The sequence below is a fragment of the Dermacentor silvarum genome, chromosome 11 (assembly GCF_013339745.2).
Source record: "Dermacentor silvarum isolate Dsil-2018 chromosome 11, BIME_Dsil_1.4, whole genome shotgun sequence".
NCBI lineage: Eukaryota > Metazoa > Arthropoda > Arachnida > Ixodida > Ixodidae > Dermacentor > Dermacentor silvarum.
In genome coordinates, this window is record NC_051164.1 from 112,081,991 (window position 1) to 112,099,775 (window position 17,785).

The window sequence follows — 17,785 nt, forward strand, 5'->3', positions numbered from 1 at the left end:
AATTTGGGGATTCGTGTATCAGAGTCCTTCAAGCCCAATTTTCCGTCGAAAATTTCTTGCATGGCAACAACCCGTCTTTCTTGTAGCTTCTAATTTTTAGCATTCGATTGTTTCAAGAAAAGCAAATCATGGTGATTGCTTGGTGCTTAGAACGTAAAAACGAATGGAGATGCTTAACGCTAAACATAATCTAGATTTATCGGCATGCATACTCATAAGTAGAGTATCCACTATGCAGTTCATTCAGTAGGGATACCAGCAGTCTTGGAGGCACTGCGTAATCAAGGAGTACAAGAGGCATACGTGAATATCTTGGGAAATATGAACAAAGATTCCATGGCTACCTTGGTTCGCCACAGGCAAAGTAGAAAATTACCTATCAAGAAAGGTATCAGGCAACGAGACAATATCTCCAATGCTATTCATTGATTGCTTAGAAGAAGTATTCAACCTATTAGACTGGTAATTAAGGCTTAGGAGTGAGGATCAACGGTGAATATCTCAGCAACCTTCGGTTTGCAGATGACATTGTCCTACTCAGCAACAACGGGGACAAAAACAACAAATACTTGAGGACCTTAACCGAGAAAGTGTAAAAGTGGGGTTGAAGATTAATATGCAGAAGACAAAGATAATGTTCAATAGCCTGGCAAGGGAACAAGAAATTAGGATCGCCAGTCAGCCTCTAGAGTCTGCAAAGGAGTGCGTTTATCTAGGTCAATTACTCGCAGTGGACAGGGACAATTACCACAAAAAATTTACACAAGAATAAATAAAATGGGTTGGGGTGAATACGGCAGCTATCACCAAATAGTGACTGGGAGATTACCACTGTCGCTGAAAAGAAAAGTATACAATCATTGCACTCTACCGGTGCCAGCATATGGAGCAGGAACTTGGAGGTTAACAAAGAAGTTCGAGAACAAGTTAAGGACCGCACAAAGAGTGATGGAACGAAAAATGTCTCATTTTTCTTTTCACGTTCATTTTCTTTTTTTTTATTATTATTTTTTTTTAATCGTGAGAGTTCTAACAAGAAGCGCTCTTGCACTTTGCACAGTGGAACGACTTCGAACGTTTCCTCCGATTTCAGAGCCTCGCGCTCGATTAGCGGATGCCAGCACGTCTAGTACGACGAAGTTGCGCATACATATATATAGTGAGACGCGATTGCTGCTACACACCCCCCTACCCCTGTTCTCTGTCTTTACCACCACACACGTCAGAGCATTCTTCCCTTCACGAATGACCCCTCTGTGCAAACGCCAGAGAAAGCGTTCATTGAGTGGAAGTGAGGAGGGAGAGAGAGAGACGGAAAAAAAAAAGGAAAAAGAAAAACATGGCAAGACGAGCACGGGAGGTTATAAACCTGGGTGGCGGTAATTATGAAGGCCGTAAAACAACCACGAGGAAGATTAAAGAAAGGAACAATGAAAGAAAGAGAGCAAGCACGCCTTTTTGGCGTTCCTTCGGCGGACGCCCGCCAAGCCTCTCGGCGTCGACCAATCGCGGAGCAAGGAATCGCCCGTGACTCCGGCGAGCCCCCCCTCGTGTCGAGCCCGTGAGAGCGGCGTGATGGGTCACGTTGTTTGCCTTCGCGCTGACCCCGCTATCGCCGCGGGCTTCATTTGCGCCGGGAGACGCGTCATTGCCTTTATGACAACCCCCCCCTCTCTTCCTTATCCGCCCGCCTTCCATATTATCCTTTCGCCATAGTAAAGTATAGCTAGCTGCTACCGCCGGCAATCTAGCATGCTACTGCGAAAAGGGTGGGAGAGAGAAGATAGCGTTCGCTTTAGCCTCTTGGAGGAGTATGCGAGGCAACCTCAGTGACCTGCGTTGTATATGTGTGTGTCTGTGCACGAGTACTGGAACCGGAGGAGACCCTGTCTTGTTCGATTAGCGCCCCCCTCGCCATGCAACGTCGCCGCAGCTCAGGTCAGCGATGCCGTAACTTTCGGCTGTATATGTGCTATACGCCTCATTTCGCTTCTTCCTTTCTTTTTTTTTATTGCCTCGCTTTCGCCGAAGTGCAGCGGGTGACGTAATAATATCGGGCAAGCGAATCGGCGACGTGGTAGCATAACCCGCTATACAACGGTCTCCCCCACTCTCTCCGTCTCTTCCTTTCTCGAATGAAGTGCTCCCCTGCTCGGTATTTCGACTCCATCCTCGCCCGGTTATACCATGGCCCTCGAATGCCTATAATCTCACTTTTTACTGAAATATATTTAAATCCGTCACTTGCTGAAGCAATACTATAGTCGCGATAGTTGTTGCGGAACACACATCTGGCTCTCGACGGATGCTTTATGCCTACGGCGAAATTACTGTTGATTGTTCGCGGTTCGTACAGCGGTCGGCGCGAGATATTTGTCCGTGGAGCTATAGGAAGCGGCCTGAGGACATGACGGATGTTTCGTTATACAACAGATATCTCAAGGTAGGCAACCTGACTTTAAGAAGTCGCTTTCTTTTACGAAGCACTGCGTTTGTTAAGCTTTTTCATTACTCTTAGATTGTTGGGGTGCAGTTTTGCTAGAACACCGTCTTTCCGTTATGCTCGTGGTTGTTTCGGTAGACGTGTTAAGCGGGAGACACATGGCGTGACAGCACTTTCGATAGGACCTCCGACTCGTCTGAAAGATTGCTGTACCGGCTCGCTGGAATCTGTTGAGTTCGTGCAAGACTCGTTGGAAACGTATGTGGCTGTTGGTGCCAGTCGTGCACTAGATCGGACGCCTAATCGCACCGTGTGTCTGCTGCTTTGTAGTCGAGTATCATTTTCTTTTAAAGCGACGCTTTATTTGCCGCTTTCGCCCACTCGGTGGGTGCTGGCTGCTGTCTTTCCGAGTAGACACGAGCCTGTTACCCGCTGCTCATGAACCCGCTACACACTGCCAACCCACACACTAATCACTAGGGCACAACTCCCAATACAATAATCTTGCCTCTGTGCGACGCTGGGGCACCGCAATGTTGTCGTGGCTCTTGGCTTCTCGCGGCATGCTGCAACCGAAACCAAACAGGGAGCGAGTCGACAACAGAGAAGTGAAGCAGAAGTTGACAACAAAAGCAGCCTAGGGTGTAGGTAAGTTGCAACGGCGCTTGGTGCCCTTGAGAAACGAGTATGGTGATGAATATTCATCACAGCAAAAACTTAAAAGCGAAGCGGTCACGTATGGAGGCCAATGAGCAGTGAGCGAGCATCGTGTCTCGTCCTGAAGTTTGTTCAGTACGCACCAGAGTCGGCGTGATCCCTGGCTACGACAACGGCTACGACAAGGCGACCCTTCGATGTGCACTGGAGACTCTAACGTTAACCTATACGAAACCCGGAAAACCGGTGGTTACCGACATTCACGTAACGTCCAACGTCTTTGTTGTGCGTTTCGAACGCTGTAGCATTACCCGGTAATAACTCCCCACTTCGAGAACTCATGATGCGATTGACCACGTGTCCGACAGGGGGTTCGAGATTTTGAACGTTTCTCGTTACTCCTCGTATTTCTCGACGCACGCGCCGCTTATCATCCGTTGTGCCGAAGCAACACCACCAAGAAGAACAAGGAGATTGCGGGGCTCGAGTTGTTTTTGTGTATCCTCTCAACTGGTGACACGACGCCCGCGCAACTGCGTGAAATGGTGCTAGGTGAAGTCGGATCGGCGATTACGAATGCTGGCATTTCTAACGATGCACAGCGTGAAGGAGCTTTGCCTTGTGAGTGATGGTAGTAATAATGTACAGTGCAAAATACCAATGCTTCAGTTGTATATGATAAAATTACTGTATTTGTGTCGCGCTGAGACGGACGCCGCACCAACACCGAAACGTTTTCGTCATTGTGTTACATTTGCCTCGTTGCGTTACATTTGCATGAACATTGTCTTTACGTAATTTGGGTAAACTTGCATAACATTTGCGTAAAGATCAATGATAACCTCGCTTAACACCGATTTTTACATATGCGTGGGATCCTCAGAATTTTTTTTTTTACATTGTTCCGTTAATGTATGCAGGCGTTCATACACTACGTTACACCGAGACACGCGCCTTTTATTCATAAGAAAATTATTGCGCTTGCCTCTTCTTTGCTTTCACTCAGATTTCGCAATAAGATCGTACTATTTTATTTACACTGTTCAGTGAAGCGCTTGACATCATTTCTTGGCTTGTTCACGCAAAAAAAAAAAAAAAAAAAAAAGTAAAGCTACTATCGTATGCACAGCTCGCCATCGGAGAAATGAGCTGCTCCAGAGAGCTGTACTCGTTTTGCTGACTGTCGGCAAGTAACCGTACAGACGAACCAGGCGAAACAACAATGCCCAAAACTATAATAGCTTTTTAAAAAAAAAGCTTCATTTTGTTATGCAATTTATTGAAAACAGTGGCAAATCTTTTCACATTGTGAGAATAAAGAAAAACACTATTTTACGAGTGTTTTAGGGTTCTAGAAGCTATATAAAGCTTGTGTCGCTCTTTTCTTCCTGCCTTTCTTTCTTTCTGTTCTTTTTTTTTTGGGGGGGGGGGGGGAGAGGGGGGACACAGTGGGTCGCTTTTGACAGCGCTTGCAGTGTATGCGCGTCGCCAGGAAAGCTGCTTTGATGCGCGCTCTCTTTCTCTTTACACATTTTACAAAACAAGTCAACCTCGATTCTTTACGTCCCGCTGCATTGCACGCTTGTCTTGTTCTCGAGCTCGCGAACGTTGCTCTGTACTGTTGAGCGCACTTCAGCAGCTTGATGTTTCTCGAAGAGCGCGCAGCTGTATTTATTTCCGCAAGGCCGAGCTGCAACTGAATACGGGGTTCACTAAGCTGCGCTAGATTTCTTCTCAACGACGGCGCCTGACTCTCGCCTGTAGCGTTTGCCATTGTTGTTGTCGCCTTTCAACATATGGCACGTACCTAAGAGGGGGGAAGGTTCGCAATGGAAACATAAGGCCTTGCTTCCCGTTAACTTTGTGACCTGTACTATATATATGTAAATAATAAATGTTATAGGTTCTAAAATAATATTTGCGAAGCGGTCATGCCAATTTTTGACGAAGCCGCCATTCTATAAAAATGCAATCTAATATTAATAATGAGACAAAGGCGCTTAACATGTCGGTCTCCCTGTAGGAATGGCGTACTCATGCACAATGTCACATACTTTCTTTCGGGCTCGACAAAGAGTGCTTGCACCAGAGGATAAAGTATTAAGCAGAGAGAGAGGAAGGCCAATACGCGATAGGGGTTGCTCTTAGTAATTCTTTCTTTCGGGATTATATTTTCGTCAGTAAAGGGGGAAATGCTCCAGTGATCCCCACATGACGCACAAAGGTTCGATGGCGCGAACCGACACCTACTCGGGTAGAGATTTCTTTGCCGTATTCGACACCGTAGATGGGTGATCTCAACTTCGCCTTGTCGTAAGGGACACGGTCGGTTAGTTATTCCAGGGTAAATGTCTAATCTGGTGCAGCAAGGATGGGGTCGTTTTTTCGACCGAGGAATCGTTGTTTGCGTAATCTTGTCATCGCCAGCAGGGTAAGGATTGGTACAGAGAAACCTACTGGACCACCAAGCGCTGCCTTTGCCAAGTTGTCTGCAATCTTATTATGGGCTAGTGCACAGTGTCCCGGTATCCACAAAAACGGAATTTCTTTAACATGAGGTGGAATTAAAAAAAAAAAAAAGGTAGCGACCGGTGTAGTAGTGAAATGTTCGTGTTCTCTAGCAAAATAGTAACTGACAGACTGTCTGCAAGCATTATTATGTGTGTAATATTGGTGGGAAATTTGTATAGGGCCAAACAACAGGCCGTGAATTCGGCCACAAGAATTGCAATATAATTCGGAAGACGGATAGCAAAGCTCCGTGATAGGGATTAAGAGCAAATGCTGATTGCCGGTATCTCATCGTTGTGTTGGTATTCTGCGTGTTATGTAGATGTAGATCCTTGGGAAATACCGGTACGTACCCACCCTGTGGGATTGGCGAAGAATGGGGTAGGTCAGAGTGAATTACAAAATAAGAGGACAAAATTTTATAATACTTAAGTTAGCGTGTGATGTGTTGCGACTTGTTGCTGTTGTTGTTGCCTAAAAACTTGCTCTTCACTTTTATTTCCCTTCTTTTCAAGCTGCTGGGCGTAGTGTTTATTTTCTGGAGACAACTGCTAGTCTGCTTCTTTTAGGGGCGAAGCTCCTTAGGGTCTGGGTCTGTCCCTCCTCTGTAGTATGTAGTAGTAGTAGTAGTAGTCGTCGTCGTCGTCGTAGTAGTAGTAGGTAGCCACGTCTACTTTAAAAAAAATTCCGAAAGTTGTGTCCGTACCGCGGAATCGAACCAGGGACCCCTCGCTTCCGAACGCGCGGCGCTAGCCACTACGCCACGAAGCGCACATGGACACACGAACCACGATGACAATAAATACCCAACATTAACGAAAGACTGCGCGTTTCTAACGCGTTTGTGCTAGCGCGTTACGGCCCGTGTAAGAAGCTGGTGTAAGACGCTGTGGCCTCTCCGCCTTACCCCCGTATTCATAAACGCTCCTCGACTTGAACTTGACTTGCCACCGCCTTGGGCAGCGCGTTCGAAACGCGTTGAAGGTGGTGGCAAGTCAAGTTCAAGTCGAGGAGAGCGTTTATGAATACGGGGGTTATACTCTCTCAGCAGTCATGTGATGGCGTCGGCAAACGCGGTGCACGTTTCGGCATGTGTAAACGGCTGCGTAAGACGCTGTGGCCTCTCCCCCTTACTAGAGAGTACTGCACGTTTCTAACGCGTTTGTGCTAGCGTCCCCTTAAGCGGGAGATGGTGCAATTATAATGACGGGCGCTGTTATAAAATAGGAATGACGTCACATATGGCGCGTGTCATTGGTGGAAGTCAATCGATCGATTTAGTGCGGCGAGACTGGGCGAATTACACGGAAGATTCACGGTTTACCGATGATTCCCTCCGGAGCTTCGCCCACTCATCATCATTCACCCCGTGGATATGCGGTGATTTTTTTATGTGTGTGTAAGCGATGTTTACATATGTGTACATGAATTATAGTAATAATGCGGGCACGAGTGCTCTATGCAGTGCACCCATATATCCGTTATTCCGCACTGCACGTCACTTCTTTCTTTTTTATCGTGCTGCATGGAATTAGTGCAGACGTTCGCGGGCCTACATTGTTGCTATTGAGAACAGCAGGATAAGAAGCCAGCGCACGTGTTTCCATTTTAAGGCGAACAGTTTCTGACGCACTGCAAAAAGAAAGAAGAAAAGAAAGAAAGCATCCCCGTCGGTCATGCGCGCCAAACTAGGTTGTAACCTCTCGTGACGCATAGAGCGGTGTCTGGGGGTGTCCGCAAGGGAATTGAGCGAGGCACATGAGCGGATATGCAGAACTATTTCCCGGTCGATGACGTCACTCGTACAGGCGCTGTTTCGGGCGCGGTTACAATAACAAGGGGGTAATGGGCTGATGCGCCATGGAAGTGCACGCCACGGCTCCTTTGTATTCAGCGACCAGTTGCGTCACTAGACGGTCTGACGCAGTGTTGCCGACTATATTTAGCGGCCTTGACCACCGGCCTCCTTGCTTGTTATATCGGTGACCTCATTTCAACAACCACGCTGCATACGACGACTGCACCCTTGAGCCTCATTTCTCGTCGGAATGGCCAACAGCGCCGCGTGCCACTCTTGTGGATCTGACGAACTAAAGAGTACATTCTGTGCCCCTGTCCATCCTTTGACTGTCTACGATATCGCCGCTGAGACGGCATACCGCGTTATTGCGATAGCAATTATATAGACACTCCAGGTGAATTTACGCCGTCGCCGTGATGTTCCACATATACTTATGTAAATGTGTGGTATACTATGTTTGTATAAATGCCGTATATGCAACATGGATGCTGTATTATCGAAATGACATTGTTTCTAAGGCCATTCTTATGCTCTTTACCGAATTATTCCTCTGAATTTTCACAGAACCGCGTAGGTCGGGCACACGTATAGTCGCACCCACGTATATTATTATCGAACGCCGTCCGAGGAGTTGAAGCGCAACGCTGCACCTTGCTATCGCTGTCAGTGTTTCGCCCTTCCGGTGTAACTGGCGATCTTGCTTTGATGCGAAGGTCCTGGGACCTTGCAGGAGAATTTCAGCATGCATTAGGCCACCGAACGGCCAAAGTGCTTCTTGAAAGCATTCGTCCCCGTTTGTGCGTCGTGCAGTGTTGCAACTTTAGCGATTTTGTCTCTAGATTTAGCGACTTTCATATCTATTTAGCGACAGATTATCTGATTCAGCGACCGGAGACTTTTTTTAGCGACGTCATGGAACAATATGCGACATTTTAGCGACTTCGAAGTTGGGAAAGTTGCTTCGAAAATAGCCTTCTAGAACGTACTTTATTATGCAAAAGCTACCCGTGAACTGCCGAAATTGGCTGTATGGCGTGTAAGCTCTGTGACAATGATGAAATAATCGTTGCCTGCACAGGATTGACGATGCGCTCACAAAACACGTGTTCTTTCTCCCTCTTTTTATTTATTTATTATTATTATTATTATTATTATTATTATTATTATTATTATTATTATTATTATTATTATTATTATTAGTTTCTTGTTTACGAAACTGATCTGAATGGGTCTTATCGCTCCGGGTTTGGCCCTTTCACCAAATACATTCGATTCGTGGACATTCACAAATTTTAATTTACATTTAGAATGCAGCAGTTAAGTAATACGATGCATCGACTATAGAAAGATGTATACATAGGAGCGGCTGCGCTCATTCACGCGAGCCTGAACACAGTGCTGCCTTCATGGGTTTTGGGCAAATAAGTACTGTGATAAGCCTTCAATTACACCAAGGGCGGAAGCGTCGTACTTGACCTGCATAATTAAGGTCACATGATTGATTAACAGGTGGTCTTGCGTGCCTTGCTGAATATTGTTATCCTTTCAGGAGTACCCAGAACTAGAAACGTTTCAGGGATATTATGGGTGACGAAGTGGCACTTGCGTTCTAGGGAAGTCAGATATTGCTTGTGTTCTTTTGAATCGTGCTCATATCTGCATCGTCACAATCTGAGAGTAAACGCCGAATTTTATATGTCACCGTTCGTTGTTATGCAAGTGTAATAGTAAAGGCTTCTGCAGAATTGATTTGCCATACTTAGCGCATATTATAGTGCTCCAATAGGCCTATACGTTAGCTAAACTTTACTCAAGTTCTGGGGATAATTTTAGCGACCTTGCAGCGAAATTTAGCAGAAATTTATGCGACCTTTTTGTCTCACTTTAGTGACATGCTTCAAAAAACTTACGGGAACACTGCGCGCACACTGACTCCCCTTCTTCCTTCTTAACTATATTTCCCCATTTTCCCTTCCCCACGTGTAGGGTAGCCATCAGGGCACGACCTTGGTTACCCGCCCTGCAATTTTCATCTATGGCTCTCTCTCCTGAGCCGATTACGCATTGTTTCGGCGTGCACTGAAGCGTCATGGAATCATGGCGCGTCTAAACGTCTCAACTGGGAGTCTTGCGACAGCCACTCGGGCTTCCCGGCCTTTTACGCTACGCGTGAGCTTGAGTGCACACGGCGCACATTACGTCCAGGGCCATTTAAGTTAGCCTCCAACACAACCATCGTTTTATTTCTAAGGCGGAGGTCGATAATCAGTTGTCGGTCGATTCTAAAAAAAAAAATTATGTCCATCAAAAGTAAAACCTCTGACAAACCCTGGAATGTGTCGGAAGTGCCCGGTTCCTGCTACGGCGGACACTTATAGCCTTCTGTGGCATGTGTCCTAGTACTCGGTATGTTAGGCACAAGATGTTCGGGAAGGCCATGGTAAAACCTAATGTTCCAGATGACTAGACCGGCTAGATAACGGACAATAAATGAGCAAACTCATTGCTGCAGTGCATGCATCGTACAGGGTGGCGCTCGTTTAGTTGATGTTGCTTTTTAATATATTTGTACTACATATGCCTTGTGGTAAATTAACCAGAATAATTATTCACAAAAAAAAATAAAGCCCCTTGACACTCCCAAGTAGGTATAAGCAGTGTTGCCAGTGCTACATGCGTTTGTATTTGAAATTACGTTACCGACCCCGTGCGGAGCATTGAATAAGTCAGGCATTGGGGAAAGGGGGGGGGGGGAGGGGGAAGCGTAAAATTCAAATGACCGAAAGCATCTTACTGCAAGCGCATATCAAACGAAACTATATAAGTTATAAGCGAAGATTATAGGTATAGATCTAGCAATGAGCCAGAACAGTAGAATACAAGAAAAAAGAAAGTGTACATCGTGAATGATGGGGGAACATTGCTAGAACCCTGATACTTAATTTCTTATTATCACATTTCGGTGCAAAAAACAGTTGTAAGGATTTGCGAAACGTATGAAAATTCCATAGGTGCGTGGACGAGTGTGTGATCAGGTGATGTCAGCGTGGTTAAGATGTAAAATGCATATCTACCACAAGTCGGAACTTCCCCTGTGTTGACATCTACAGATGTCTTGTAGAATACATGGGTGCACAAATTAATCTGTACGCTTTTATGATGTAAGGGAGAGTAACACACTCATCAATCTCCTTAGCTCATAACGACGGCGGCATTCACACGATGAGTTAGATAGGTAACCGCTTAACCAGGTCTGTATCTTTCTTTTCTTTTCCTTTTTTTCTTGCGTATGCACTATGTTTGGCACGATAGTTACCTGTAAGATGATCCTGTAAGTTTTATTCAGATTAATGCTACCTCTAGACTTTACAATACCGCATTGAAACCAGCATGGTTGTTAGCATAATTATGAAGAACGGGACCTCTGCAGCCTTAAGCGCCAAAATGCGCACTTTTATAATGATTACCGTCGAAGAGTTTCCCGCACTAGTACCGCCTGTGGGTAGCCATCGTCATTTTAAGCGCTCGTAGCATATGCAGTCACTAAGCCACTGCCTGTCTCACTGAAGTCTATACTTGACAGTGCAGTACAGCCCCATCCTTTTGTTTTCACGTATGCATATTCGTACGTTTTCATGCTAAATAAAGAAACTGTCAAGAAGTTGCTTGTGCGGAAGAGATGCTATTGAACAATAAGCTAAGCCCCAAAGCTGCACCGAGATTTAGGAGGCCTTCTGTAGTCGGAATATCGGGACTTGAATTCTATGGTTTTACGTGCCAAAACCACGACTTCATAATCAGGCACACCGTAGTGGGCGACTCCGAATTAATTTTGGACCACCAGGGGATCTTTAAAGTGCGCCCAATGCACCGGACACAGGCGTTTTTGCATTTCGCCCCCATCGAAGTGCGGCCGCCATGGCCGGGGCTTGATCCCGCGTCCTCGTGCTTAGCAGCGCAACACCGTCCGCGGCGGGTGATGTCGGGACTATGACCGCCCTTTCTTTCTTTCTTTCTTTCTTTCTTTCTTTCTTTCTTTCTTTCTTTCTTTCTTTCTTTCTTTCTTTCTTTCTTTCTTTCTTTCTCTTTATTTTCTTTTTCTTTCTTTCTTTCTTTCCTTCTCTTTATTTTCTTTTTCTTTCTTTCTTTCTTTCTTTCTTTTCATGTTCGCTGTGCGCCTAAATTGAAGTACAATATTGTTTATTCCATTGAGCCTTCATTGAGCTGCTACAGCCGCGATCGGGATTCAAACTCGTGTACATGGTTCGCTGCAGGAGGACGTGCGTGTTGTTCTAGTTGGTGTTTGCTTAAAACATAATTCAGCCGAAAGACACAACTGCGATGGAAAGACAGAGACACGTCATGGCTAAAGAGATTTCGCTACTCATGGCTAAATCAGAATGCGAACTACTCTTGCAAAAGTAAAGGCACGAAAAGAGACGAGACATAGCGCTGTGCCTTGTCTCTTTTTGTGCCTTTACTTTTGTCCGAGTAGTTGGCGCTCATATTACGCGATACCACCATACGAACTCGCCCATTTTTCGCTTCTTAATAACTGCTCGTAAGTTTAACGTGTAGTTGTCAATAGTACCGGTGACGAGTGTTAATCTCTCCTTCAGTGCAGTTGGGTCGTTAATTGCCCCGCAATTTGTTCTTAACTTCGTACTGTGAAACAGAACGCTGCAGTCATTCAGTCGCATGGGAGGAGAGGGGAGGGGGTTTGGTGGACATTGTACTGTGCGAATGGTACGTGGCTGTATCATATGGCTTCTGAATCGTTCCTATTGGCCTCGCGGACGAAGTTTCATATTCCTTGTCAGATTTCTGTCTATCGTTTAGGTTAGCGCTACTATAACGGTACAATGCCCGTCACTGTGCTTCAATAAACAGGCAGGTCGACGTATTATCCGATAGCAAATGCAATCTCACGGTGGGTGGGTGGATAAAATTTATTGATTCACGGGAGAATCATGTGAGGGGGGGAGGGGAGAAAGGGCAGCAGGACGACGATGGGCCCTCAGGCCGCTCTAGATGGCCGGGCACATTTGTGCTTCGGCGACCCCTCTGGCCCAGCCCACTGTCCGAAGCTGTAAGTCCGGTTGCGAGCTGCGCAGAGCAGCCTCCCATCGCTCCTGGTGTGATTGCAGCAGGTATCGTATGACTGCAATTACCGACAAGTAGCCATCGGATTAAACAGGTGCGTTTGCCGAACCGCTGGAGCGTAATTATCGGTCACCGACCCATAATGAAAACCATTGGTGCTTCGGTGCGCTAAGGTCAAATTGCGTTCATCACGCACGTGCGGAGCGAACTGGGTAGACTTTGTGCCCGTGACACCAGCGCCGCTTTTTGCTTTGGCGGGGTACTGCGGCATATTGTGGTTACCTCGGCTGTAAGTGGCGACCGCTCCGTCGCTTTGCTGGTGTTTAACCTTAACACGCCAAGCATGGCATCCAAAATACTGTAGGAGATACGCAGATACTACAAGAGACACGTAAGACGCATTGTCCGTAGACCACAGCTCAATACAGTCGGCTTTGACCGAGTCTAGAGCGCATTTATCTCCCAATTCTCGAACTTCATTAGCCTTTAATGACCGATGAGTCATCGCTATTTTAATAAAGCTATATCACCATCACCGTCATTCTTGATCTAATAAGACGAATGTCGTAGCCAGCTACGAGCAACAGTTTAGAACGAGATGATCACGGGGGTGCAAGAAAAGTTTAAGAAGGGTGTAGAAGAAAATAAAACAAAAAATGGTTGTAGCGCTGAATGCGTGTGACCAAAACGTTGACGGAACAGGGAAGGTGATAATTTGAAAACTCGTTTAGGCAAAAATGTCGAAATTTAGCAATAAAGCCACCCAACCTGCAGAAGAAAATTGATTATGACATTGCAAACGTTACTGTGACTAAATTCGTTGCCACTCGTAAGGAATCGCTGAAGGAACCGGGTTCAGGTTGAACTGCCGAAGAGATATCCTGAAATATTACAGTGCTTCCAGACAGGTGCCTTGAAAAGGGCACAAATGCATTAGTAAATCTGCCTAGGCTGGTAAATTATTATTTTAACGCTCTTTGCATTCTTCTGACTGAAAAGAGGTGAGAATTAGTGGACATAACGAAGGCTACTTAAATTTGGTGCCCGTACCGCAGCACCATTATACGTTAGCGTGACGCCATGGATTTCAACGTAGTTTTGGGCGCTCGGGCCGTTTTAGTGCAGGAAAAGCTCACGGCACTTACTATGTTAAAACTTTACCTAATCTAAATTCCAGTGTGATTCCTTATTTATCGATGGTCAAGTTAGTCCCGTGCGGTCGCTGTCAAAGTCTGTGACGTCGGGGTGTGGTATATAATGCTGTAATATTAAGGTAGCGTCGCCCCTGTCTTTTGCTCTCGTCTGTTATCCGGTTCACTGTACATGCTCGCAGGAAGACCGACGCTTACGATGTTGCGGAAGGCGAGTTCACCCCTTAAGCCTAACTGTTCCTCTACAGTGTTCGTTTAATTTCTAAACAGATTACAGTCAACGATAAACTGAAATGTTGCAAGATTTTTACCGCAGTAGGAATAACATGGTGGGTGGACACTGTTTCTAGCTGTAAGTATGGCATGTGTGATTGAGGCACATCGCCGGCTCTGCAGATGCTTCCCTCGGTATTCAGTCTGAAAGATTTCAGGCGGAGCGAGGAACTACTTGCTCTGTCTCTTACGCGGGGCTTGTCCAATGGCGCACACGCGCAGCTTCAATATCGCAAGCTTCGCAGAACAAGCGAAACTCGACGCTGCATAGCTTTAGGTGCGTAGCTTGATTCGGTGTTTACGCTGTGACACGTGTTCCCGTTGTCATCGGGCGGCGGAGGCAGAGGCGACGGAACGGATGGCCAGACGTGTAGTGTTATCCGTCGACGAATGAGAATATTCTTTTTTTCTTATTACTTGGCTCTGTCGCAGGCGGCGCAAGCAACTGGATACGGTAGCGATGCGATAAAATCAGAAGGAACGAGCGAAAGACAACAGTAGCCGGAGATTAAGGGCGTCATGCGTTTCCCCAGGGGTGATACATTCGGCTCGTCCTTAACGTGTCCGGAGATAATGGCTCCTCGCGCAGCTGAGACACCGGCTACCGCGATGTAAGAAAGGAGAGACAGTGACGCATCTTCGAGGGGCCGCGCGACGCGGTAACTCATCGTCCCCTGTCGTCGTAGGTCGTATGGCGAGCTCCGTAGTTGCCGCTGACACTTCAAGGACCGCGCGAATGCGGTCGACGCTGTTTGCCAGCAGCCGGAATTCTTGCTCGCCGAGCGTTTTTGTTCAATCTTTATTGCTTTACATGGGCGGTCGGACAAAGCATCCCGCATAAGGGGGAAAAAAAAAAAAATGGATGTTATGCTCGGCGGAGCGCCTTTTCTTATCACCACCTTCAGTGTGGTCAATCCCCCTCGAGAGTAAGAATAATAATAACAAAACGCGTGGGCTAGACACACACAGAAGACAGACAGGCAACGCACGCACGCGCGAAAAGTGCTCCTCATCGAGGGGATGGGCCATGTTACATAGGCACACCGACGATTCCATTTCCAATTCCAAATTGGAGATACTGGTAACTACTGTATCGCATGCACCTCCACCAACAATAAATTCTTCAATGATCAAAGGACAATGACGGCGACCACACCGCAATAACGACATTAACAGTTATGACGAAAACAGCAACAGTTATACTTAATTGTGGGGAAGCTGAAGAGAGGAAGCGGAGGAAGAAGTGAGAGTAAAGCAGGCGATCGCAGGGATGACCATTTATCTGCTTTTCCCTTTAGTGTATATATATATATATGATATCATCATCATTAGCCTGTATTTATGTCTACTGCAGGACGAAGGCCTCTCCCTGCGATCTCCAATTACCCCTGTCTTGCGCTAGCTGATTCCAACTTGCGCCTGCAAATTTCCTAACGTCATCACCTCACATAGTTTTCTGCCGTCCTGGACTGCGCTTCCCTTGTCTTGATATCCTTTCTGTAACCCTAATGGTACACCGGTTATCTACCCTACGCATTACATGGCCTGCCCAGCTACACCTTTTCCTCTTAATGTCAACTAGGATATCGGCTATCCCCGTTTTCTGTCTGATTCACACCGCTCTCTTCCTGTCTCTTAACGTTAGGCATAACATTTTTCGTTCCATCTCTTCCTGTCTCTTAACGTTAGGCATAACATTTTTCGTTCCATCGCTCTTTACGCGGTCCTTAACTTGTTCGCGAGCTTCTTTGCTAACCTCCGAGTTTCGGCCCCGTATGTTAGCACCTGTAGGATGCATTGATGGTACACCTTTATTTTCAACGACAGTGGTAAGCTCCCAGTCAGGATTTGGGAATGCCTGCCGTATGCACTCCAACCCAATTTTATTCTTTTGTAAGTTTCTTTCTCATGATCAGGGTTTCCTGTGAGTAATTGACCTAGATAAACGTACTCCTTTACAGACTCAAGAGGCTGACTGGCGATCCTGAATTCTTGTTCCCTTGCCAGGCTATTGAACATTGTCTTTGTCTTGTGCATATTAATCTTCACCTCACTCTTACACTTTTTTGGTCAAGGTCCTGAATCATTTCTCGTAATTCGTCCCCATTGTTGCTGAATAGGAAAATGTCATCTGCAAACCAAAGGTTACTGAGATATTCGCCGTTATCCTCACTCTTAAGATCAGGCTCGCTTGGCAAGAGAACAAGAATTCACGATCGCCAGTCAGCCTCTAAAATCTGTAAAGGAGTACGTTTATCTGGGTCAGTTAGTCACAGAAGACCCTGACATTGAGAAGGAAATTTACAGAAGAATAAAAATGGGTTGGAGTGCGTACGGTGGCATTGCCAAATCCTGACTGGGAGCTTACCACTGCTTACCATATGCAGCTTACCATATGGGGCAGAAACTTGTAGGTTAACAAAGAAGCTCCAGAACAAATTAAGGACCGCACAAAGAGCGATGGAATTAAAAATGTTAGGCATAACTTTAAGAGACAGGAAGAGAGCGCTGTGGATCAGAAAACAAACAGGGGATAGCCGATATTCTAATTGACATTAAGAGAAACAAATTCGCACTTTCACCCGAAAGGCGAAGATAGTAGGAGTAAAGATAGTAGTTTTATCAGCTGTATAAACTTGGACATGCAGCAGCACCAGCAACGCGCAGAACTGTTGCCGACGCCGCCGCCGGCGTTTTGACCGCGTTCGCTCCGAATGCGAGCGGGGTTGGTGACTGTTGCCGGTGCCTCTGGGGGTGGCTCGGAGGTTAAAATAATTAAATTATGGGGTTTTACGTGCCAAAACCACGATCTAATTATGAGGCACGCCGTAGAGGGGGACTCCGGTAATTTGGACCACCTTGGGTTCAACGTGCACCTAAATCTAAGTACACGAGTGTTCTCGCATTTCGCCCCCATCTAAATGGGGCCGCCTTGGCCGAGATTCGATCCCGCGACCTTGTGCTCAGCAGCCCAGCACCATAGCCACTGAGCAACCACGGCGGGTAGCGGTTCGGATGTTTTCGACGAGATCAGAACGGGACACTCGTCGAGCAGCGTCGGAAGTCTTTACCACATTTTTGCCTCGGAACGTTCTTATATAAATATGCATTTGGTGCCGCAGCTAAACGTCGCCTCCCCTCCCGCCCGTCCCCCCACGGCCTTTCGCGCGACGGAAGAACTCGCGTTTGCTCTCCGTCGTGCGTTCGCTCCCCGTGAAAGCGCGCTTTCACTCGCACATACAGCCAATTGATACAGCATACGGCGTGCGGCGACGATTTCATCGCCGTTGGCCTCCATACGGAACCTCACGGCGACGGCGACGACGAAGCCGGCAGCAGAAATCCGCTTGGAGTGTCCATATAATTGATATCGCAATAAAATGTAGCTGGGCAGGCCATGTAATGCGTAGGGTACATAACCGATGGACCATTAGAGTTACAGAATGGGTGCCAAAAGAAGGGAAGCGCAGCCGAGGACGGCAGAAAACTAGGTGCGGTCATCAAATTAGGAAATGTGCAGGTGGAAATTGGAATCAGCTTGCGCAAGACAGGGGTAATTGTAAATCACAGGGAGATGCCTTTGTCCTGCAGTGGACATATATGATGTCGCCAGTTTTACCTCTTTTAATACAGCTCAGTTGGAACGTTGAAGAAATACCGCGATAGGTTCAGTGCATAAAACCATAAATAACAATAAATAGAGAACGGCTGTTCCCAAGAGTTCGCATAAATTTAAACACGCGCATTTTAAAGCGCAGCTGGCTGGTACAACTCAAGTAGAATGCATTCGTATATAGTTTAGTTTCTTTCAGGAAATTTGGGGAGTGAGGGCTGAGCATGCGTTCA

At 46.5% G+C, this 17,785-nt stretch overlaps 1 protein-coding gene across 1 annotated transcript in view; it reads left to right on the top strand.

Moving 5' to 3' along the window:
• Positions 1-2,392: 2,392 nt before the first annotated feature.
• Positions 2,393-17,785, top strand: part of LOC119432409 (inactive phospholipase C-like protein 1) — a 178,633-nt gene continuing 163,240 nt past the window's right edge. The window contains exon 1 of the mRNA XM_049658960.1: positions 2,393-2,443. Coding sequence (XP_049514917.1) covers positions 2,408-2,443 — 36 coding nt within the window. The 5' untranslated portion in view covers positions 2,393-2,407. The remainder of the gene's footprint in view (positions 2,444-17,785) is intronic.